General features: G+C 34.0%; 1 protein-coding gene across 4 annotated transcripts in view; it reads left to right on the forward strand.

The window, feature by feature from the left end:
* Positions 1–26,859, forward strand: part of RALYL (RALY RNA binding protein like) — an 831,637-nt gene that overhangs the window by 706,777 nt on the left and 98,001 nt on the right. For all 4 annotated transcript variants that reach the window (XM_059994834.1, XM_069541562.1, XM_059994831.1 and 1 more), the window contains 2 exons: positions 9,108–9,155; positions 19,716–19,876. In XM_059994834.1, coding sequence (XP_059850817.1) covers positions 9,108–9,155; positions 19,716–19,876 — 209 coding nt within the window. The remainder of the gene's footprint in view (positions 1–9,107; positions 9,156–19,715; positions 19,877–26,859) is intronic.

Consider the following 26,859-nt stretch of genomic DNA (forward strand, 5'->3'; position numbering starts at 1 on the left):
TCTAGGCCAGAAACACAAGAGAAGGAAAAGAACTACAATAACAAACATAAAACAATTAAGAAAGTGATAATAGGAACATACATATTGATGATTACCTTAAACATAAATGGATTAAATGTTCCAACCAAAAGACATAGACAGGCTGAGTGGATACAAAAACAAACCCATATATATGCTGTCTACAGGAGACTCACTTCAGACATAGGGAAACATACAGACTGAAAATGAGGGAATAGAAAAAGATATTCCATGCAAATGGAAATTAAAAGAAAGCTGGAGTAGGAATTATCATAACAGACAAAATAGACTTTAAAATAAAGACAAGAGACAATGAAGGACACTACATCATGATCGAGGCATCAATCCAAGAAGAAGAAATAACAATTGTAAATATTTATGCACCCAACATAGGAGTACCTCAATACATTAGGAAAATGCTAACAACCATAAGAGGAGAAATCAACAGTAACACAATAATAGTAGGGGACTTTAAAACCTCATTTTCAACAGTCGATAAATCATCTGAAATAAAAATAAATAAGGAAACACAAGCTTTAAATGATGCATTAAACAAAATGGACTTAATTGATATTTATAGGACATTCCATCCAAAAACAACAGAATACACTTTCTTCTCAAGAGCTCATGGAACATTCTCTAGGATAGATCATATCTTGGGTCAAAATGAAGCTCTGGTAAATATAAGAAAATTGAAATAGTATCAAGACTCTTTTCTGACCACAACACTATGAGAATACATAACAATTACAGGAAAAAAACTGTAAAAAAAATAGATACACATGGAGGCTAAACAACACACTACTAAATAACCAAGAGATCTCTGAAGAAATCAGAGGAAATCAAAAAATACCTAGAAACAAATGACAATGATAACACAATGACCCAAAACTATGGGATGCAGCAAAAGCAGTTTTAAGAGGGAAGTTTATAGGAATACTACCCTACCTCAATTAAAAAGAAAAATCTCAAACAAACAACCTAACCTTACACATAAAGAAATTAGAGAAAGAAAAACAAACCCCAAATTCAACAGTAGGAAAGAAATCATAAAGATCAGATCAGAAATAAATGAAAAGGAAATGAAGGAAGTGATAGAAAGATCAATAAAATTAAAGCTGGTTCTTTGAGAAGATTAAAAAAAAATGATAAAGCATTAGCCAGACTCATCAAGAAAAAAAGGGAGAAGATTCAAATCAACAGAATTAGAAATGAAAAAGGAGAAGTAACAACTGACACTGCAGAAATATTAAGGATCATCAGAGATTACTACAAGCAACTCTATGCCAATAAAATGGGCAACCTGGAAGAAATGGACAAATTCTTAGAAAATCACAGCCTTCTGAGACTGAACCAGGAAGAAATAGAGAATTTAAACAGGCCAATCACAAGCACTGAAATGGAAACTGTGATTAAAAGTCTTCAAAGAACCCAAAGCCCAGGACCAGATGCATTTACAGGTGAATTCCATCAAACATTTACAGAAAACGTAACACCTATCCTTCTTAAACTCTTCCATAATATAGCACCCACATATTTTGGAACACTCCCAAACTCATTCTATGAGGCCATCATCACCCTGTTACCAAAACCAGACAAAGATGTCACACAAAAAATAAAACTGCAGGCCAATATCACTGATGAACATAGATGAAAAATCCTCAAAAAAATACTAGCAAACAGAATCCAACAGCACATTAAGAGGATCATACAACATGATCAAGTGGGGTTTATCCCAGGAATGCAAGGATTCTTCAATATATGCAAATCAATCAATGTGATACACCATATTAACAAACTGATGGAGAAAAACCATATGATCATCTCAATCGATGGAGAGAAAGCTTTTGACAAATTTCAACACCCATTTATTATAAAAACCATCCAGAAATAAGGCAGGAAAGGAACTTACCTCAACATAATAAAGGCCATATATGACAAACCACAGCCAACATCATTCTCAATGTTGAAAAACTGAAACCATTTCCACTAAGGTCAGGAATAAGACAAGGTTGCCACTCTCACCACTATTATTCAACATCATTTTCAAAGTTTTAGCCACAGCAATCAGAAAGCAAAAGGAAATAAAAGGAATCCAAACTGGAAAAGAAGAAGTAAAACTGTCATTGTTCACAGATGACAAGATACTATACATAGAGAATCCTAAAGATGCTACCAGAGTACTACTAGAGCTAATCAATGAATTTGGTAAAGTAGCAGGACACAAAATTAATGCACAGAAATCTCTTGCATTCCTATACACTAATGATGAAAAATCTGAAAAAGAAATTAAGGAAACACTCCAATTTACCATTGCAACAACAACAAAAAATACCTAGGAGTAAACCTACCTAGAGATATAAAAGACCTGTATGCAGAAAACTCTAAGACACTGATGAAGGAAATTAAAGATGATACCAACAGATGGAGAGATATACCATGTTCTTGGATTGGAAGAATCAACATTGTGAAAATGAGAAAACTACCCAAAGCAATCTACAGATTCAATGCAATCCCTATCAAACTACCATTGGCATTTTTCACAGAATGAGAACAAAAAAAAATCACAATTTGTGGAAACACAAAAGACCCCGAATAGCCAAAGCAATCTTGAGAAAGAAAAACGGAGCTGGAGGAATCAGTCTCCCTGACTTCAGACTACACTACAAAGCCACAGTAATCAAGACAGTATGGTACTGGCACAAAAACAGAAATATAGATCAATTGAAACAGATAGAAAACCCAGAGATAAACCCACGCACATATGGTCATCTTATTTTTGTTAAAGGAGGCAAGAGTGTACAATGGAGAAAAGACAGCCTCTTCAATAAGTCGTCCTGGGAAAACTGGACAGCTACATGGAAAAGAATGAAATTAGAACACTCCCAAACACCATATACAAAAATAAGCTCAAAATAGATTAAAGACCTAAATGTAAGGCCAGACACTGTAAAACTCTTAGAGGAAAACATAGGCAGAACACTCTATGACATAAATCACAGCAAGATCCTTTCTGGACTACCTCCTAGAGGAATGGAAATAAAAACAAAAATAAACAAATGGGACCTAATGAAACTTAAAAGCTTTTGCACAACAAAGGAAACCATAAACAAGATGAAAAGACAACCCTCACACTGGAGAATATATTTGCAAATGAAGCAACTGACAAAGGATTAGACTCCAAAATACACGAGCAGCTTATGCAGCTCAATATCAAAAGAACAAACAGCCCATTCCAAAAATTGGCAGAAGATCTAGACATTTCTCCAAAGAAGGTATACAGATTGCCAACAAACACATGAAAGGATGTTCAGCATCACTAATCATTAGAGAAACGTAAATCAAAACTAAAATGAGGTATCACCTCACACCAGTAAGAATGGGTATCATCGAAAAATCTACAAACAGTAAATGCTGGAGAAGGTGTGGAGAAAAGGGAACCCTCTTGCACTGTTAGTGGGAATGTAAATTGATAAAGCCACTGTGGACAACTGTATGGATTTTCCTTAAAAAACTAAAAATAGAACTACCATATGACCCAGCAATCCCACTACTGGGCATATACTCTGAGAAAACCATAATTCAAAAAGAATCATGTACCACAATATTCATTGTAGATCTATTCACAATTGCCAGGACATAGAAGCAAATTAAGTGTCCATCAACAGATGAATGGATAAAGAAGATGTGACACATATATACAATGCAATATTACTCACCCATAAGAAGAAATGAAATTGAGTTATTTGTAGTGAGGTGGATGGACCTAGAGTCTGTCATACAGAGTGAAGTAAGTCCGTAAGAGAAAAACAAATACCATATGCTAACACATATATATGGAATCTACAAAAAATAATGGTTCCAAAGAACATAGGGGCAGGACAGGAGTAAAGACACAGATGTAGAGAATGGGCCTGAGGACACGGGGAGAGGGAAGTGTAAGTAGTGACACAGTGAGAGAGTAGATTTGACATATATACCCTACCAAATGTAAAATTGATAGGTAGTGGGAAGCAGCTGCATAGCACAGGGAGACCAGCTCGGTGATTTGTGATCACCTAGAGGGGTGGGATAGGGAGGGTGAAGGGAGACGCAAGAGGGAGGGCATATGGGGATATATGTATACGTATAGCTGATTCACTTTGTTATACAGAAACTAACACAAAAATGTAAAGCAATTATACTCCAATAAAGATGTTAAAAAAAAAGAGTGTGAATGTGCAGCTCTACACAATCACTTTACCACTTCCTATTTCCCATTAAAGTTTGAAGGAATCTGAGCAAATAGAATATAGATACATTGTAAAGTAGAATAAAAGTTGTAAATGTGTTCAAGATTTAAAATTTCAAATATAAACTCTTTGTGTTAAACATTCAAAACTAGTGTTTCAGTTTTCTAAAAAGTCAATTACTTGCCCTTTAGCACTGACCATGCCCCCAAAGGGCAAAAAGACACTTACAGGAATTAGCTTCCTCCTGGACAATGCCTTAAACATCTAATTTATTATCATTTTTATTTCAATGGCCTAAGAACCAGATTGTCACAGAAAACTACCACAGAGAAAGTTGCAAAAGTTCCTCCTTTAAAAGCCAAAATATATTAACTCATGAGCATAACAGCACCACTCTTGGTTTATAGCGGGGAATGGGGATCTTTTTTAATGTGAAAGACAAGTTTTTCCTACCAATACAATTCAGGATACATAAAATACCTTGTAATGCTGAATATGACTCCTGGAAATGCCATTTTTTGACATCTAACTTCAAATAGAGATTGACACAGAAAGAAAAAAGAAGAGATTTTTAAGAGAGAGAGAGAATCTGCAGGAGGAAAAAAAAAAGACAAAAAAAAAAAAGAACTGAGGGCGGGAAAGATACTGAGGAAAGCACAGCAGGCATGAATCAGACTTGTCCCGTGGTGACTCATCTCCTTGAATCTCTTCCTCTTCCCTGGAAATCCAGCTTGATTTTACAGCTTATGACCTGAGCCAACTACAGCCATGGCATTTCTGCTAAAATCCAAACCATTAAGACAAAAGCAGCCTTGCCAAGATTATACAGATTTGTTTGTGCATTTTATTTCAGTTTTAACTTGACAAGTAAAATTGAGTTTATGATGGCAGAAAGTGGGACTTGGAGATCAATTTAGGATGCTTAGCTGTAACTTGTTCTTGTAAATATGCCTTAGCAGTCAGGTTGAACAAAAAATAAGCAGATTGGACAAGATAAGTTAAGCATAGACTGAGAAAAATATTTTTTTTTTTTCTCATGCACTTTTCAATTTCCAGAAGGCTGGTAAATTATTGAAGTATTTCTTAAAGGTATAAGACGTGAGTAGAATCATCACTGTCATCCACATTAATAATAGTTCATATTTTCTTCTTGCTATTAAACTCCACTCTCTGAAGTTATAAAGTATTTTAAAAGAGTTTCAGAAAAAAAGGTAAAACACTTTAGCCACTAGTCTCTCTCTATCTGGTCACATCTGAAAATACTGAGAATTAGCACTGTGTGGAAATAACTGTCCTATCAAGCAATAGCTATTTAATGCATCTAAAATGTCTATCACCATGTCTGATGCTTAGGTTAATATCAAATTAATGTATTAGAATCAGTAACTTCTCAACATTATTTAATTATTATCATTATTATGACTGTTATTACTTAATTTCTAAGATAGTTCCCAGGTCCTTAAGAAAGACAAGGCAAGAGGCTGGGAGAATATTTACATGTCAAAATGTCAGAGAATTTATCAATACAATTACAAGTTTTCTGAAGTAAATGCTTAAGCAAAGAGAGGTCAGAGGACTATATTCAGGAAGAAATCTATAGTTTAGGCAAGCTGGGCAGGATATTAAGGCCATCTTGATCACCGCTAGACTGTGAGATTGAACAAAGACAGAATAATTTCACTTCTAAGTGCAAGTGCCTCTTACAGTTCCTGACATATAGGTCCTTACTCAAGTTTTGGCAAATGAGCATATGAATGACTATGCTGTACTAGAATACTTATCTGTGTTATTTAGGATATTTAATATATCTAGACCTCAGTGTCCTGTAAAATTAGGATAACACTCTACATCTTATAGACTACTGTTAAGGTTAAATCAGATTATGTATGGAAAAGCATCAAGAATAATGTTTCAATAACTAGAATGTTTCCTTCCCCAGGCATCATGTTTCATAAACAAAGTCTCAACAAAATTCTTAAAATGATATATTGTTTTGATTATCTTTTTTTTCTTTGCTTTGGTTGTTGGAAACTTCATTTGTGTTATCCAAATATGAATATTATTATACGTACATTTGTATTCAACAAACATATTCTTTTTCCCCCCAGCTTTATTGAGGTATAATTGACATATTGTGTAAGCATAAGGTATACAAGATGTTAATTTGACACACTTATATATTGCAAAATGATTACCACCATAGAGTTAGTTAACATGTCCGTCATACCACAAAATGATCGTTTCTTAAGTATCTGTCATCAAGTGAATGGATAAAGATGTGGTATGTATATTCAATGAAATATTATTCAGCCATGAGAAAGAAGGAAATCTTGCCATCTGTGAAAACATGATAGACCTTGAGGGCATTATGCTAAGTGAATTAAGTCAGAGAAAGACAAATCCTGCATGGTATCACTTATATGTGGAATCTGAAAAGCAAAACCCATAGAAACAGTAAAATGGTAGTTGGCTGGAGCTGGAGTTGAAAGAAATGGGGCTGGTCAAAGTGTACGAACTTTCAGTTGTAAGATAAATAAGCTGTGGAGATCTACCAACATGTTCTTAAAAATAATCAGCCATAAGGTACAACAATGATGACTCATGACAAATGTGTATGAAAGTAGCATAACCTTAAACTTGAGACTTCCAAACAAAAGTTTGGATAAAGTGTCATCATATCCCTTATCTGCAGAAGAAACCAAATCACAATGAAAATTATATGTACTGCTATTTCAGGAGACTTTTGAGGTGAAATTTATACCTTGGATTTGGTGCTAGCCAGTAAGTTTTCTTTAAAATCCCTCAACACAACATCATAGTTGAGTCTAACACCGGCAATATCAACTAAAGTATTAAACATTACGACTTAAACAATCTGTGACTGTGGGACAAAAAGGGTTACTTTTGCTCTTACTGCTTCAGCAGTGGTCTCATTTTCTTCCTTTGTTTGCAGAGGTAGATATACAGCAGCACTGCTCTGGCTAGACAATGCTTGGTCTTCCATCAGACACTCACATGGAATAGGTCTTCACTTTGCACTTCAGAACTTGCGTTCAAAGTCATTGTGTTCCATTAGACTGGTTGGAGGTGAAACCAACCCTCTCTGATGGGCTATGTATGCTATAGCAGGTTTTCTCCACCCTGCCATATGTAACAAGTGTCAGGACAAATACATACACTTATCCGGAAAACCAGAAATAGCAAGCCCTACTCAATATGTTCTTTCACTTTTCCTAACATAAGAATAGTTAGAAAGTAAAGGACCATTAAGTTGACCATCTGGGGAATATAAAATGACTTGCCTGTTGTACAGTGGTTAAACACAGAATTGCCATATGACCCAGCAATACTCTTTTTAGGCATATACCCAAAGGGGATGAAAGCAGGAACTCTAACAAATGCTTGTGCACCGATGTTCATAGTAGCACTATTCACAACAGCCAAGAGGTGGAAACAACACAGATGTCTATTAATGGATGAATAGGTAAACAAAAAGTATATATATACAATGAAGTATTATTTAGTTATAAAAAAATGGAATTATGATATGTTACAACATCGATAAACCTTGAAATATTATGCTAAGTAAGATAAGCCAAACAAAAAAGGACAAATATTGTATGATTCCACGTATATGAGGTACCTAGAATAGGGAAATTCATAGCAACAGGAGCAGTCACTGGGGCTTGGTGGGCGGGGCCAGGGGAAGGAGGGAATGGAGAAGTATTGTTGAATGGATACAGAGTTTCAGTTTGGGATGATAAAAAATTTTGGAAATGGTTAATGGTGATGTTTGCACAACATTGTGAATGTACTTAATGCCACTGAATTTTGGCATTAAATATTGACTACAGAAAGCTTAGAAAGGTAAATTTTATGTTATATATATATATTACAACAATAACAAATGAATAAACATTTTAAATGATTAGTCCCCTGCAGTAGAGATACTCCATTCATCACGAGATTAAATTTCTTCCAAGCTAGGGAGGGTTGCATGGTGTCATAAAAAATAGCTCCAGACATGGATTCAGAAGTCTTTCTCTGAAGCTTCAGCTCTGTCACTTACTAGTGATAAAAATTTGAGATAGCCCCTTAGGTCCCGTGCACATTAGTTTTTTTCCAGTTATAGTATCCAACAGAGTTGTTGTGAGGACTTAAAATTAAAAGGAAATAATTCATATAAAGTGCTTTGTAAACAACAATTGTACAAGTGGATGGGGGAAATTTTTTTTACATTCCTTTAAGGAGCTTGTTAATAATCTTATCACTAAAATGTATGTATTAATTCCTATTTAAATGCCCTAAATTATTGTTATTGTTGGTAAGACTCAAAGTGTTTTTTTTTTTTAATTTTTCTCTCTATAAAGTATTGAATCACAAGTTTTTAGAATCAAAAGGAAATGCTGGATTTCTGAGGAAACTACATTTCTATTTACTTTTCTAACAATGAGTGCATCATTAAACCCTTTCATTTATGTTATTTCAATACCATTTGTTTAATGTTCATTTAGCCTCAGTATACATACCTTAGGAAAAAAGGATAGCTATATTATATCTTGTCTGGGGTAAAAAAAGTGGTCCTACAAGTAGTTCAAGTATTAAAAAATTAATTTTGCTTTCTGCTCTCAGCTTCCATTCCAAACCACTCAATCCATTATCAGTCTTTTCATTGTCAAACATATAATGAGTTTGATACGGCATTATATCCAATTAGACATTATCTTGTAAAGCCCTTTGGATACATAATTACATTGAAAAATAAATATTTAAAAGTAACAAATGTATTGCTATTACATTATAAATTAATACCAAAATTGCTGTTGTCAACAAATAATTTTTTGTTTCCCTCCTTAGTGGTTATGTCTTTGACTATGATTACTACAGAGATGATTTCTACAATAGGTATGTAAATTTCTCATCCTTCTTTCCCTTTGACTTAAATTATGTTTTAACTGTTCTGTACATTTCATTCACAGGTATTATTGATTAATACATTTAAATAATATTTTATAGTAAAAAAAAGTCCCAATAAAATATAAGATAGCCAGATTTTTCTATTTTGATTGTACTTACTGAAATATAGTAGATCTTGGACTTTCAGAATTCAAAGGTGCTTAAGCCTAAAATTTGGTTTCTAATGTTTGGATGATATTCTAAAGATTGAATTAACCCATATTATTTTCCAGATGTGTAGGTGACTTGGAATTCTTCAAGACTGAGAGATTTATAAATTCAGAAAATGAGTACAACCTTCTAAAATACATCTGCTTTCATACAACACATAGATTCAGTAAAAATTAAGGACAATTCTTGCTTTGCATAGCAGTGTGTGACCATAAAAGAAAACCATGCAGAGTGATGTTAATAATCAATGGGGGGAAATAGGATTTTTCCATGACCTTTAACAATTTTTTGTCAAAACATTAAAAACTCTTTTATGTTATAAATATACATATTTACACATGTATACATATATTTAAATTCCCTCTTCATACGTATAAGAAAATACAGTGAAACTAATAGCTATTTAGTACACTAATTTAAAATTTTAACACTGTAATGTAAAAATACTGAGAATTAGTTTGCTTCATTTCTTTGTAAAAAAAGACTTATCGAAAGTAATTTGAACAGCACTTGCCTTCTTCTTTTATTATAATATGGAGAAAGCACCTCTTTTATTCCTTGGTGAATTGTCATACTCCCAAGACTGGATCAGCTTTGACATTTTATTAATGTTGTGAACTACCTCTGAGACTTCCCTCAGTATGTGGTTCTTTTGCCAAGTGTCACTTCCTCTGGGACATCTTTGTCCCCTTCCAGCACATCACAACCACTTTCTCATTTATGTCAATATGTTTTAATTTCAACTTACAATAGCATATTTTAATATAACATCTTTAATTTCTGATATTTTCCTTTTAGATGTAATTTTATGTAAAGGAGTGCATTTATCTCTGGCTTAAACCACTATTTTGCTTCATCTGTGGGCACTGTGTTTAAGGAAGTCAATTTATGATACCTTGTGGGAATTTTTTTTTTTCAGGTAAACTGTATATCAAATAGCTTTGTGGATTTTGAAGGAATTTTTGGCATTCAGGGCCATTTTTAGGCTGTGCAAATCAATCCTTAGGGCTTTCTGGGGAGCATACTACTTAAAATTCATATAAACATATCGGATGTAATATATATATTTGGAATAAAAGAATATGTTTTATTTTACTAAGTTCCTCTGCCTCCATCTCTAGAGTCTCTTGAATACAAGAGTGTCCACAGCCCTATAGTCAGCTATTTCTCCTCTAATTCCATTTACATTTAATTTTATTTCCAGTGTTACTTTTCAACTCTTTGCTGCACCAATCCCTTCTTTTGATTATCCATTTTTATAAAATGCCACATGGATTTATCACCAGCAGACAAGGAAACAATACAACTACACATTTGCTATCCTTGTGTGAACTAACAGATGCACAGGGACAAATCACTGACAGACTTTGAAAGAGGTGATGTGATTGGCCACTGATCATCATGAGCATCTGTCATTTACTTATTGATTTGTGGACTGAAAAACTAGCAGCAAAGCTTGGACTTTACGAAATTACTCACAGTTAATATATATGGGGTAACTGAAATTTGTTTTGTGCTGTTGGGGGACTGGTGTTATTTAACTAAGCATTGGTAATTGAGATATTAGAGATATGCAAAACAAGGACTGACTGTGTGTAGATAGATCATTGGACCACACACACACAAAATGAGGTAAATATTGTTTAAGGCTTTAATTGTAAATAAATTCATTCAAACAAACAAACAAAAATTCCAAGGCATAAAAATGCAAACAGAGAAAAACAGAATAGACATTTTAAATAGGGAAGAAACTTCATAATCCCTTGTAAGGGTCTTGCTCTCTCTGCTCCAGCCACGAGGGTCCTTTTTCAGTTCCACAAGAACACGGTGTTCCTTCCTGCCTGGGGACCTTCTTCTGATTGCTCCTTCTCATACCTCACTCCACCGTCAGTTAACTTGACTTCATCCTTCAGATCTCAGCATGAACACCTCTCTCAGACTAAATGAGGTTCCTCTGTTCCCCTCTCAGCACCTGTTACTATTCCTTCACAGCACTGTTCCTGGTTTTTATTGCTATATTTCTCTCTGCAACAACAGTATTTGATTTATGTCCTTCCTTCCTCCAAAAGGGCAGGGAAGATGCTCAGTTTTGCTTATTGTATCCTCAGGGACTATCATCAAGTCTCACACATAGTGGATACTCAATTTTTGTGATTAATTCATCTCCTTAGATTTAGAGACATTTTGTTTTCTCCAAGGTCACATAGTTAATTAGTGGGAGAACTACAATCATAAACTAGGTCTCCATTTATACTCAACAACCAACTGTGTGGATACGCAAAACAGAAGAGGAGCAATGTCAGTCTATGGTTTTACATAACAGGAAATAAGCTTATCTGCATGGAAATTAGATCCACAACCATACCTTTATCACCACTATGTTCAAACTACTGAGTTAAGCAAATGATTTCTCTAGTCAACCCTTTAGGACCAAACATGAATTTTTAAGGATGGTTTTCTCAAATAATTTTTATAATTTCTATAAAATATAATATTTTATTTTAAATATTAAATAGCTTATAATAACTTGTCCTAATGATGTGAAGATCTGACAGCATTAAAATAATCCCAGTTACTACGAAAGATAACATTTAGATATTCTTTATTTAAAAATTTTAGTTTTTGACAAATGTAAATTTTAGTTTTTGACAAATGTAAAAACATTTTCTGATATGCTTTTATGTTTCAGGATGCAGAACACTGTCTTCATTGCTATGAATAAAGTTTTCAATTAATATACATTGTCTTTTAATCTGTTAATATGAAAATGTTTTTGCATTGTAATCTCTTAAGTATTTTCTATCATGTGATTTCCTTCCACATTGAAAGAATTTCTACCTAAAATGAAGTAGATGGTAGGAGACCCAAGTTCTGGTAATTAACCTGTAACTTTGGGCAACTAGGTAGGTTTTCAGTTTTTCATTTTTAAAATGAAGCCAATATCTGCATTTGCATTTTATCAATAAAAATCATTAGATAGATTAGACAGATGATAGATAGGCAGATAGGCAGATTTTACATGCAAAAGAGCAAGAGCCTTAATCAGCAAATAATTACAGAGCCTGAAGCTTTCAGATGACACTCCACTACACAAAAAAGCTAACTCTGAACAATTTCCAAAATCATTTATTTGTCTTATATAAAATCTGTTTGGTTTATAAGTGTTCAAAGATCAGTATGGGTGTATTGCTAACAGACTCTCTGAGCAGTCTGTGCCCTCATTAGTTTATGTTTCATTTTTTCACTTGGCTAAGAAAGACAGAAGCATCTGCCACTAGTAGAGGTAGTCAGGAGTTCCCTGTGAACATAGATCCCCAGGAAAGGAAAACAGAGTGGAGAGGCTGGAGAAGAGAAATAGCTTACCAAGTCAGTGCTAACAGTTTTATCCACACTAATTCCTCCTTAGTTACTCTCTGCTTGTAGTTATGGTTAATTTCTTTTCTCTTTTTACTAGTGGTGCAAACTTGGGCAACTTATTTAATACCACAAAAACTATTGTCTCATCTATGAAGTGAGCATGAATTTAATGCCTACCTCATAAGATTGTTCTAAGGATTAAATGAAGTAACACATTTTCATGACCTGCATTATGCCTGGTATGTTTTTTGTGCTTAATCCATGTTAGCTACTAGTAACCATTAACGGTAACCATTAACAGTGATGGAGAATATGTTTCTTATACTGTTATTCATGTAGCAGTGTCCCTATGACAGAGCAATACACTGGTTGCTCAGTTGTCCTTCCATAATAGTCCATCGTGACACCTCTGGATCATTCTGTTTGAATTGTTTTCCCTCCTCCTACTCCCCCCCAGAACATTCTAGTTGCAGCTGCACACTCTTATCTGCAGAGAGAGACCATTCAGTTATTTCCATTAACTCCATGCTGCTTGGTTTTCTGTCAGGAAAATGGAAATCATACAGTTATGTTGAACAAGGAGAATTGTTTGTAAAAATTTTCTAACTATGTATTAAGGAACTGAAAAGGCAAAAACAAATAAACAGCAACAATAAAACCCACAGTGGTATGATGGAGTTAGCAAACTACAAGAAGCAGCTACCACCTCTAGGGTTGGGGAAACAGAGGAAAAGATGGGATTATCAAATATCACTGTAGAAAAGGGGATTTGCACAACTCACAATGTGAGTAGGAGGTTCTGCTTAGCTGCTGCTGCTGTATCTGAGCCCAGAGGGGGAACCCGTGGGGCTGGAACCCAGACCTCTAAGGGGGCAATACCAACTGGTGCCAGGATCTCTGAGGAAGTGTGAAGACTGTTCTGCAAATGTTGCAAAATTACTCAAACTGGATTCAGTTGCTACTACTGGAATGATTTTTTGCTGCCAGGGTTAAGAAACAAGGCTAGAGTAACGCTGACAAGAAAAGGGACCCAAAACAAAAACAGGAAGCAAAGCAGGAAGGGTCAAGTTCTCTCTTCCTCTTCCAGTCTCCTTCTCAGGTCCTTAATTGGCTGAGCCTAGCAAGGAGCCAGCTGGACCCCACAGAAATGTGGTTTGCAGACTCCCAACCCCAGATGTGACTGAATGTCTCACATAAGCTGAGAGATAATACCTTAATAACTGACATTGATTTACATCTTATTGTTAGCCTATTTCTGCCAGTTTTGGGAATTCTAATGTAATTGGGGATTTTCAACCCTTAAACTGTTTCAGCTTAGAAAACTTCTCTACACAAAGTTCCATCTTAATGTAATTGTTTTGGTACATTTATCCAGCAGTAATTTTTCCAAAAACTAATTTAGTGTCTATCCATGGTTTCAGGGATCATGAAGAGTATCACTAAATAATAGAATTGAGTGGTTATTCTAAACTTTCATTTTTTGTATTACACAAAGAATTGCCCAATAATTTACAGCATTCAGTGACATTGTCTTTTAAAATGTCAAGTGTGACTCTACATGAAAAACATCACATGTTATTAAAATGAAACATAAATATATATACTCTTCCAAGTAAAGTGAAAGGAGGAGTATACCTAAAATTATATTGAACACCCCTGAGGAATGTTTTCAATTTCTGAGATATTAGCAGTTTTAATCCAACCTTTTTTCAATAGTATCAGGAAAGGCACCGAGCCATTTATAACCTCCAGTAATGAATAAACGTGTATTGACAGAGAAAAAGAAATGCCAGAGCTGCTTTTCCATATTTTATATATATATATCAGTGATTCAAAATCTGTATTGTTCAGATCTGGATCCATTTTGACCTTGTGTAAATTAACATAAGACAAGCTACCAGAGTTGAAGTTAATGAAAAAAACTCTGTCAAGTTGCACTTGTCTCAGATCATTGATTATAGAGCACAGTATATATTCATGAATACTGGAAAAACATATTAGCAAGAAGCAACATCTATTTCACTGTGCAAATTTAAATTACCATCTGATAGAATGGGATTCCACTTAAAACATTTGGAAACCGTAGCATGGCCCAGTTGACAAAGGGTGCGATTTGGAGTTAGAAGCAAGTTTCAGGCCTCGGTGTGCATGTGTTGACTGGTTAAACTTGGGGGAGTCATCTCATCATTTTTTCACAGGTTTCCTTCATGGGCAAAATGGCTTAACAACATACACATTACAGAATTGTAATAATTAAATAGGAGAATCATTTTATTGATTTATAACCTCACCATTGCTATTTAATTACATTCACTTTTTAATTACCCAAAACTGTATACAAGATATAAAAGATAGAAAAATTATACAAAATATAAAGATTAAGTTAAGATCAAAATATTGCCAAAAAAAGATCATTGACAATTTCAGAAAGTCCTTTAAAAGCATGTTCAAGAAGCATTTGTACAAGATTGGGGATGGAGCCTGATGTGGGATGGGTTGTTGGCAGGGGTGGCTTCACTGAAAATCTTGGAAAAGTTTAGGGAGAAAAAACAGAAATGAGAATTACTCATTGACTGATCTCAAGTGTAGTGTGCCTTTAAAAAGTATTTTCGGTTTCAGTTGTAACCAAAAGCTTATTTGAAGTCAAGGTAGAAATTATAAACAGAATTTTGAGTACTTCAAACAGTATAGAAAAGAGATATACTAATAGGCTAGAATCATTCATGTGGATTTCAAATATATCCTTTCTTAAAAATGAATAGGCACCTTAATTTGGTTTTATAGACTATTTTTACCAGAAGTTAAGCATGCTGAAGACAGAAAGGTGCAAGGTTGAATCAAGACAGAGCTGGAAATCTTCTCTGGTCCTAGAGTTAATGATCTTCATTTATCTGCTAAAAGACCCCAGTGAGAACACGGCCCTGAATTTGTTGTCAGAATTTGGCTCTGGGCAGGTCAGTTATTTAACCCTAAGTCTAGACTACATTGTTTGGTTAGCATTTAACCACGTAGGGACTGTAAGTTTGGGTTCATAAATAAAGAAAATGAAAAACTCTTTTTTATGAGGGAAATTTAGAAGAAAACAGGTAATTACTGCTTCTTAAATTACTATTTATCTAAATGAAATTTTAGTGTTCAGTGTAATATGCAAATATTACATTTTCAATTTTTTTTCACAAATTTTAAAATCACATTGGTTGACAGTGAAAAATAGGCATCAAGTCAAAACTCCATCAATCAAGAAATGATTTACTAGTCTGTGGTGTATCTACTTGAGAAAATGCACCACAGCAATTAAAATAAACATTAGGAAGACCATTTAGCAAACTTGAGAAACGTTCTTAATATAAATCAAAGAGAATTAGCCAGGATACATGACTGTACATATATTATGTTTTCAGTTATGTGCAAAATATGGATGCTTGTGGGAAAAAAAATAGAGAATGACAGTAGTTGTTTTAGGGTGAGAGATTGGTAGTTGTTTTCTTTCCATGTATTTTTTCTGAAAATGCATGTAAAGGTTGCTTTATTATTGTTGAAGTTTAATAATAATAAACTTTTAGTAAAAACAAGAATTCAAAATTATATTCATTTTATATGTCAGTATAACTTTAAGTTGCCTTTGTCCAAAAAGCAACTTATTAAAATAACTAATATCCTTATTCTTTCTAGAGACAAGGTATGTCTATTTTTATCAAGTAAATCAATATTAAAATTGTTTACCAGTTTTTAGCTTTTGCTTGATAATGAAATTATACATGAAATAATGATAATGATATTATTAAAGAAAACAAAATTCCAAACAAGAAATGGGGACATGAAAAGTAGAAATGTTTATTCAATAAAATAGACCCTCAAACGTCCTCAGTTTGTTGCTTTTATTAAAATCTGACTACATTTATGTTATTTACTGATTGAAAGTAGGTCTTTTAAAGTTTTTATTTTAAAATAGACCTTAGGGAAGGGAGAATTATGTGTTTGACTTCATTATAAATCATTAGCTATTTGACCTGTAAACATTATGGGAAAAACAGTATTCTAACAATATTAGGGAAAATGAAGGACCATTACAGAAAAGGAAAGGGAATGTAATTCTGGGAGTGGAAGAACAAAAAACCAAGAGGACGGAAGAAATTTTAAGCTTTTAACTGACCTTGGAGATTTGGATTCTATTTAATTCTATTGTATGGCAATTTTTGTTGGACTATTTTCTTTGATTTGCTATAGACAGGATTCGGATGAGAAAGACAATGCTTGTGTCTCCTTCACAGGCTGCCTTTCACCTACTTCCTTCTGCATTTAGAAGAGCCCCTACATCTCATCCTGCAATCCCAGAAAGCTGACCCCTTCCCATCCTTATCTTGTTATGTTTTTATGCTTTAGGACAATACCCAGTCTTCCTTCTTTTTATTTCTGGTAAACTCAACTTTGCCCAGTGAAAATTAACAAACATCCCAACTCCATTAAAATTTAAAATTATATTCTCACACAAAATGCCCATTTAGCTTTGTTTGTATATTACAATATCACTTTTTAAAAATTAAGTTCTGATGCCGCATATCTTCCCAACACAGTGACAGAATAAATTGGTAAAACCTGATTCCATGGTGAGAAAGGAGTCATGTTTCTTTGAAGCAACACATCAAAATATTCAGAGAACAAGGGTTACTTCCTATAGGAGTTTACAACAAAGAATACAACACACACTGAGCATTTTACTAAAATGTACATCCTATACTAAAAGTATGTCACAAGTACAGTGAACAAATGTAGCTCTCTTTTCTCCACAGGAGAGTAGGCCTGGCCAACACTGGAAGCTTTGTAATCCCTGTTTGGGGGGAAGCAATAGAAATATTGATAAACATTGCAGTTAAAATATTATTGAATTGCATTTTAATTGAAGTAGCAGTGAATATGGTGACTTTACTTGGCCTGCATTTCCAGTATAGCATTTTTACATCATTATACATTTTAGTTGTGCTTTAGAAATTTTCTTAACCCAGTGTATAGATTAGTTTATTTAATGAACCTGCTAAATTGCATTTTCAAGTCCTGGGGAAATTGTTCCTCCAGAAGAGCTTGCCATTCATCTCAAGCAGCAACTTCTACCCTGGGAGAGATCAGTCAATTGTCATATTTCTTTTTGCTCAATAGCTCTGGGTGTTTTAGCTCATGAAAAGTGCCTTAGTATCTTGGTTCACTGACTTAAGTTGCTCTGTGAATTCAGCTTATAAATAAGTAATGTAGACTTTGTTTTGTGATTGAAATGAGGGGCAGGCTTAGTTGACCCTTTTGATTTTCCAGCCCTTAGTGGTATGAATGAGATTCACAACCCTTTTCAGCCTCATCCTGTCTATATCTTTTGAAGCAAACTATAATGTGTTGACATCCATGACCTGATATTTGCTGGCAGTTCTGTGGCTCTAATGGACTTTGCTTATGCACAGAGGATGACACCTCTCTTTAACTCTGTCTCGTTTCATTTATTTTCCTTTCCAGACAGCTCTTAGTATTTCCCTAGCATGTTTCCAAATCATTTTTGGACAGTGTAGCTCTCTAATGTAGAAGACAATCCTAGTACTAAGTTCTGCTTTAAAAGTGTTTTATATACAAATTTTCTTCTCCATAGTGTCATAGTTTTCATTATTTATGAATGAATATTTGGAAACCAGCCTATCTTGTGATTATATTTCATTTACTATTTTCCAAAAAGAGATGATCACATTTCCATCTGTATGTGTAAATGAGATGTAATTTTATGAAATAACCTATTATAGAAGGTTTTAGATATTTTAAAATTTAAAACTGTTCTAGTTTTCTCATTTCTGTCTTTCACATTATTTTTATTGACTGTTTTAAAGCAGTTATGAGAATGTAATCCATATAATGGTGTCACAGTAAACTACATAATAATTATCATTCTAAGTCAATAACACTATTTTCTTTATAGTGGACAAAGTAATAATACCTCTGGTTCACTGGCAAATAGAATATATATATCATATTTTTTTCTCTGAACCTTTTATTCTGCTCAAATGTGCTAAGTCACACAAAAATTTGTTATGTGTATGCAGTATAAATAATACGAAACTTTGAATCTATTAATTATATATTTATATAAATGAGTAAATATTCTTATACTTTTGAGTCCTTTCATTGTTTAATGGAAATGCCTTGGTTGTAGTGAATACCATTTTTCACTTTTTAGCAGAAACTTCAAAGAATTTTACTGGTATTCTTTTTTGTTACAGAATTTTTTAATAGCTAACTACAAATATCTCTAGTCTCAATTTGCATGTCTATCCAATAGTCAGAATAGTAAAAAAGTTATCCTGATAAATATTTCCCACCAGTTCTTGAGTCAACAAAGGTTTGTCCTCATGCTATGGGCATTTCATTCAAACTCAGTCTCCTTTTTTCTGTAGTCAGCTGAGCCTTTCATTACTTAAGGAAATCCTTAGAGAGAGATAAGGAACAATATTGATTTGTCTCTTATAGCTGCCCTCTTTAAACTAGACATACTCCTATTTTTTTTTTCCTTCTGAGCTGTTTTCTGATCATACAGTAATTTTCTTTGTCCCTGATTCTGCATGGTCTATTCCTCCTTTCACACTTACGTGCTAATAAGTATCTGATGTGTTAAAGGAATATTTCTGTTCCTAAAATGGATAAATCTGTTAAATCAAGAAAAGAAATATACTTGGGAATGAAGGTCGACATAATTTCAACATATTGAAAAGCTCCTTGTTCTTTCATACCTTAAAAATGAATTCATATTAAGGGTCAGATTCTGATGCCCAGAAAGCATAGACTATATTAGCATCCTGTTTCTTTAGCGAAAAATGAATCTTCTTGAGGACAACAATGATAACAAAAACATTTATTGACATTTTTTACAAGGCCATTCTCTTAATCGTCTCACACATTTGATAGAACACTTAGGCATAAACCAATTCTCAGCCACGTTTGTATTTTGTGAAGGTTATTTGATTACCATGGGCGTGTGCCTCCACCTCCCCGTGCAGTAATTCCGCTGAAGCGTCCCAGAGTGGCTGTAACAACTCGCAGGGGGAAAGGAGCCTTTTCCATGAAAGGGGGATCAAAATCGACTGCCAGTGGATCTTCTTCATCAGGCTCTAAACGTAAGTATCTTCTTTATTTTATTTCTCTTTAAAGAAGAGGGGGGGATACTTATCACTGCATGAATGTCTATACTCAAATTAATCAATGATTATGGAGCATCTGCTGTGTACAATATATGAGAGAAATGTAAAATGTATAAGAAATGGTCTCTGCTTTCCACTACACTACACTGCAGTAGAAAACTGTTTTATTAGAGCAAATAATATGCTTTTGGCCCACCTAGCTTGTGACATATTGAAGTCTTGAAATATAACATGTTGCTTTTAATGAAGAAAAAAATTCACTTCAAAATAGAGTGAATATAGTATCTTTTCAGGGAAACAGTATGCAAATTCAATGCATGTTTTGAATATTTGAGCACTGGGATAATTAAGATAGGCAGAGTAGACAGGTTAAAAGGGTAACTTTCCATACTATTCTAAATCATGAGAATTATGTGTCTGAAAACATGTAATGTCTTAAAAAAATAATATATAATTTCACATTAATTAGTAAAAAGTAGAGATACAAACTTCCCAACTAAACAGATTGCTAAATTTTTATATGGACAGATTCAGAAAACTCTAATTTATTAGTAGAATATTATTCCTAAGGAAAGGATAGCAAAATTTCTTGCATTTCTTGAGATTACATTCTACAGAGAAAAGACAGACAAGAGCAAGCAAAGTAAAATCTGAGGTGTTACACAGTAGATCATCACTATGTAAAAGAATAAAGTAGAATAAAGTTGGGAGCACTGTATTTCATTGGATGATGTATGACTGCCTCTCTGACAAGGTGGCATTTCAGCAGAGACCTCATGGAAGTAAGGGAGTGAGAGGGTGGGCTTGAAGCTATCAAGGGTAGAGTGTCTGGGTAGAGGGAAAGGTCAGTGCAGAGATCTTACATTAGAACAAGAAACCAGTGCAGCAGAGGGAGAAAGAGGAAATTAGGCAGGAAATAAGGTATAGGGAGGGTGAGTTCCAGGGCAGCTTGTCAGGCCATTGTAGGGATTTTATAGTTACTCTGCATCTCAATCTTTCAAGACAAATAAGGCAAATACTGTTATTCCAATGTCACTGATGAGTAAGCACAGAGAAGTTCACATAGTAAATGGTAGGGCCAACACTCATGTTTTTTTTCATTTTCATCCCTATATACTATCTACTCTAGAACATTGCCTTCTGTCTTAGTGCCATCAGAAATACTAAGAAAGAACGTTCTTGAAATACTTTGTTTTTACATGAGAATGTGCAAGATGTAGTTACCGGAAGCACTAATGTTTCCAGTAACAAAGTTTTGTGCACTCAGAACTTGACTTAGCTAATATAACCTAAATAGCAAATTACATAGATTTACAGTTCCATATGTACTGACTTATACATTTATCTAATTATTCTATAAATAAAAAATGTGAATTCCCTTTTTGAGTCTTAGTAATAAAAGAAAATGAGATTCTGCAACAATCTCTAAACAGTCTTATATGCTCTCTGAGTATTGTCCAAAAACAAAGAAGTTTCTTGAATTTGGTTCTTGCTGTGGAAAATTGAACATTGAATTGCCTGCTAGGTTTATAGAAGACTTTTTTACCCTAGTAGTGTTAACTTAATTTCAAACAGAAATATCTTAAGCACCTGTGGATTCTTTGCCCTGTAGTCACTTTTAAAACAATGTTTACCAATGGAAACGTTATTGATATTTTGGCCATGGCAGTTCTACATTGTGTAAGAGTATTCCAAGCTTTGCAGAACATTTAGCATCCCTGATCTCCAAACCTGAAAGGCCAACAGCACTCCTCAGTCTTTGTAACAACAATGTGTACCCTTATACATTTCTAAATCTTCCTTAAGGAGATGGTACCACCCTGGTTTAGAACCAATGGATGGTGGCCCTTCTTGGGCAAGAGCAGTTTTGTACAACTCAGCCACTTGATTGCCATAAAACAGAGTGATGCAGAGAAGAGTGGTATTTTACAGTGGTTATTTTGATATAAATATCTTAATATTCAAATGCTTAAGCTGCATTTGGCTTTTTGATTTCTAGTTTTCTTGGGTCATGGAGAGAGAATGAGAATTATAAAATCTTTTTTAAGGATGTTATTAAGAATTTATCTTGGTTTCATAATAATGAGATTTTGTCTGGAAAATAGGATATATTTTCTGCTTTTAGTATAATACTATGTGTTTGTTTTACCTTGTTGGTTGTATCATCCAATCCTCTGTAGAATTTGTTCTTTTGTGGCAAATTGATATGTCAAATTCTGAAAGTGATTGTTTAAAAATCCTCTACCAGATAGTGACTTTATAAAGTTCTTCTTTTCTTCAGGTTTTATTTTATATCCCACATTGCTTGGATGGTTTTTATATGATGTTTTATAATAATAAGAGGAGAAAAATTATAGCTAACTTTTTTGGTGTTTGTTCTATGATAACTATTGTTTTAACCATGTATTTTTATATATTAGTGCATATAAATTCATTTAAATATATTAATTTTACATATATTAATTCATTTGTTTCTCATAACTGCCTATAAGTGAACTATTATTATCATTCCCATTTTATAGTTATAGAAAATGAGGCATAGAAAAGTTAAGGAATATCCCTAAAGTCACAGAGATATTTAATAACAGAGCCAGGAACTACAGCCTGGTTCTAGAGCATCTGTGTCTAGAGTATAGGCTCTTTAGTCTGTGCCCTTTTCAACACTGCCTCTCTATAACTTCTTGGAGAATCGTAACTTTTATTTATATAATACATTTACTATCTTTAGCCTAGAATTTTACTCTGTTTGATACTTTGCTTGATCCTTTACTGATAAGGCTCTCTTTTGGTTTGCATTTCCCTAATATATCCATTTATTCTCCACCTTTCTTTGTCGTTAGTTTCCTGGGGCAAGTGTAATAAATTATCACAAACTGAATGGTTTAACAACAGATATTTGGAGGCTGAATGTCTGAAATCAAGGTGTCAGCAGAGCTGTGCTCTGTCTCTGGAAGTTCTAGGGGACAGTTTGTTCCGTGCCTTTCTTTCAGCTTCTGGTATGCTGGCAATCTTTGGCATTTCTTGGTTTACTGACCTACCACTCCAATCTCTGCTTCCATCATCACATGGTCTTCTCCCATGTCTTTGTGTCTGTGTCTCTTTTCCTTCTCTTATGAAGACACTAGTTATATTGGATTAAGACTCACCCTAATGACCTCATTGTGATTATATCTGCAAAGATGTATTTCCAAATAAGGTCACATTTACAGGCACTGGAGATTAGGACTTCAACATATCTTTTGGTAGAATATTTTAACCCATAACACTGTCACTTTATTTTTGCATATTTCCTAAAACAACATATACCTGGATCTTGTTTTTGAAAGCAATATGAAAGTATTTTTTTTTGCAGGGAAGTTTAATACTTTTACATTTATTATATTAACAAATGTATTGGATTATATTTCTTCCATCCTAATTCCAAGTATTTAACTTATTGTTTCCTCTTTTCTTCCTTTCCTTATGCTTGCTTAATGAATTTTCTTTTAATTCCTATCTATTCTCTCTCAACTGCCTTAATTTAGTTATCTATTTTATACATAGTATCAATAGTGTATATATGTCAATCCGAATCTCCCAATTCATTCCCCCATTCTCCCTTGGTATCTGTATGTTTGTTCTCTATGTGTGTCTCTATATCTGCTTTGTAAATAAGATCATCTATACCAAATTTTTCATATTCCATATATATGCATTAATATACAACATTTGTTTTTCTCTCTCTGACTCACTTCACTCTGTATGACAGTCTCTAGGTCCATCCACATCTCTACAAATGACCTAAGTTTGTTCCATTTTATGGCTGAGTAATATTCCATTGTATATATGTACCACATCTTTATCCATTCCTCTGTTGATGGACATTTAGGTTGTTTCCATTTCCTGGATATTGTAAATAGTGCTGCTATGAACATTGGGGTGCATGTATTTTTTGAATTATGGTTTTCTCAGGGTATATGCCCAGTAGTGGGATTGCTGGGTCACATGCTAGTTCTACTTTTAGTTGTTTAAGGAACCTCCATACTGTTCTCCATAGTGGCTATATCAATTTACATTCCCACCAACAGTGCAAAAGGATTCCCTTTTCTCTACATCTTCTCCAGCATTCATTGTAGGTAGATTTGTAATCATGGCCATTCTGACTGGTGTGAGGTGATATCTCATTTTAGTTTTGATTTGCATTTCTCCAATAATTAGTGACTTTGAACATCTTTTCATGCGTTTGTTGGCCATCTGTATGTCTTCTTTGGAGAAATGTCTATTTAAGTCTTTCACCCATTTTTTGATTGGGTTGTTTGTTTTTTTTTGATATTGAGCTGCATGAGTTGCTTGTATATTTTGGAGATTAATACTTTGTTAGTTGCTTCATTTGCAAATATTTTATCCCATTCTGAGGGTTGTCTTTTCATCTTGTTTATTGTTTCCTTTTAAGTTTAATTAGATCCCATTTATTTATTTTTGTTTTTATTCCCATTACTCTAGGTGGTGGGTCAAAAAAGATCTTCCTGTGATTTATGTCAAAGACTGTTCTGCTCATGTTTTCCTCTAAGAGTTTCATAGTGTCTGGCCTTACAGTTAGGTCTTTAATCCATTTTGAGTTTATGTTTGTGTATGGTGTTAGGGAGTGTTCTAATTTCATTTCATTCTTTTACATGCAGCTGTACAGTTTTCCAGGCACCACTTATTTAAGAGGCTGTCTTTGCTCCATTGTATATTCTGGTCTCCTTTGCCAAGACATGAACTTTAGAAAGCTTCTATTTCATCACTCCCAAACCACCTTGCCTCCTCCTCCACCACCCTTCTCTGCCATACAAGCTCAAGTTTTATACATAAATGTTAGAGTTTTAGTTTCCAGCTTCTGTTAAATATTTATGTATTTTATATCTTTTCTTTCTCATATACTCTGTACTTAGTGCTTCTTTGACCACTCCAAGTGTCTGTTGTCATTACTACACATTAGGACTTAATTTAAAATTTTGTAAGTTTTTTAGTTATATCCATTCTCCTTTAATTCTTAGGTTTTAGGTTGCTTCTAAAATAATTACTTCGGGTAAATGGATAATATAATTTCTGAATCTATGCATACCTACAGAAGTCTTTATTTTTCCCCACATATGCATATTTTGACTTGGTCTAAATTAGTTAACTATATTTCTTTTTCTCTTAGTATCCGATGTACAATATCCTAACATCTTAACCACTTCTAGTATTCTACTTAAATACTGATGTTTGTATCCTTCTCTATCCCTTGTTAGTATTTTCTTTATCTCAACTCAGAAATCTCAGCAAGATGTATCTAGAAGTATATCTTTTATTAATTTTCCTTTGGACTTTATGAACCTTTTGAAAATGAAGGTTCTAATCTTTTGTTGAGGGGAGAGGGATCTTCTTGGAGGTGGCATAATGTGTGGTATCTGAGACAGAGCACTCAACATGGCAGGGCACTGCTAACATTCTCTGTATTTCCCTCAGTGGAGATTCACAGGCATTGCTTTTAGTAATATTTGTTAATTTTAAATATATATTAAACAATTCCCCCATGTTAATGTTATATTTCACAATTAGAGTATAATGAAATAATTGGTTAAACTAAACATACACGTGGTTCTTATATTAAGTGAAACCAACCAAAGCACATAAATATAATGTGTGAATTTAATGGAGAGGAAGTATACTTAACTTATTGAATGGAGAGCAGAAATGTGAAAAAAATTTGGAAATGGAGAACAAAAGAAAACATGTTGAATATTAGGTTTAACTAGCAGGGCTTTTTTTTTTAAATTAGTTTATCTTATTTATTTATTTATTTATTTATCTATTTATATTGAGACAAAATTGACATATAATATTGTGTAAGTTTAAGGTGTACATCATGTTGATTTGATACATTTATACATTGCAATGTGACTACCATCAGAGTTCTAGCTAACACCTCTATCATGTCACATAATTATCATTCATTTTTCTTTTTTTAACATCTTTATTAGAGTATAATTGCTTTACAATGGTGTGTCAGTTTCTGCCTTATAACAAAGTGAATCAGTTATACATATACATATGTCCCCCTATCTCTTCCCTCTTGCATCTCCCTCCCTCCCACCTTCAATATCCCACCCCTCTATGTGATCACAAAGCACTGAGCTGATCTCCCTGTGCTATGTGGCTGCTTCCCACTAGCTATCTATTTTATGTTTGGTAGTGTATATATGTCCATGCCACTCTCTCACTTTGTCCCAGCTTACCCTTCCCCCTTCCCGTATCCTTAAGTCCACTCTCTAGTAGGTCTGCATCTTTATTCCCATCTTGCCCCTAGGCTCTTCTGACCATTTTTGTTGTTGTTGTTTTGTTTAGACTCCATATATATGTGTTAGCATACGGTATTTGTTTTTCTCTTCCTAACTGACTTCACTCTGTATGGCAGTAACTAGGTCCATCCACCTCATACAAATAACTCAATATCATTTATTTTTATGACTGAGTAATATTGCATTGTACATATGTGCCACATCTTCTTTATCCATTCATCTGTTGATGGACACTTAGGTTGCTTCCATGTCTTGGCTATTGTAAATAGAGCTGTGATGAACATTTTGGTACATGACTCTTTTTGAATTACTGTTTTCTCAGGGTATATGCCCAACAGTGGGATTACCGAGTCGTATGGTAATTCTATTTTTAATTTTTTAAGGAAGCTCCATACTGCTCTCCATAGTGGCTGTATCAATTTACATTCCCACCAACAGTGCAAGAGGGTTCCCTTTTCTCCACACCCTTTCCAGCATTTATTGTTTGTAGATTTTTTGATGATGGCCATTCTGACCGGTGTGAGATGATATCCCATTGTAGTTTTGATTTGCATTTCTCTAATGATTAATGTTGTTGAGCATTCTTTCATGTGTTTGTTGGCAACCTGTATATCTTCTTTGGAGAAATGCCTATTTAGGTGGTCTGCCCATTTT

Source organism: Delphinus delphis, chromosome 17 (genome assembly GCF_949987515.2).
Source record: "Delphinus delphis chromosome 17, mDelDel1.2, whole genome shotgun sequence".
Taxonomy (NCBI): Eukaryota; Metazoa; Chordata; class Mammalia; order Artiodactyla; family Delphinidae; genus Delphinus; species Delphinus delphis.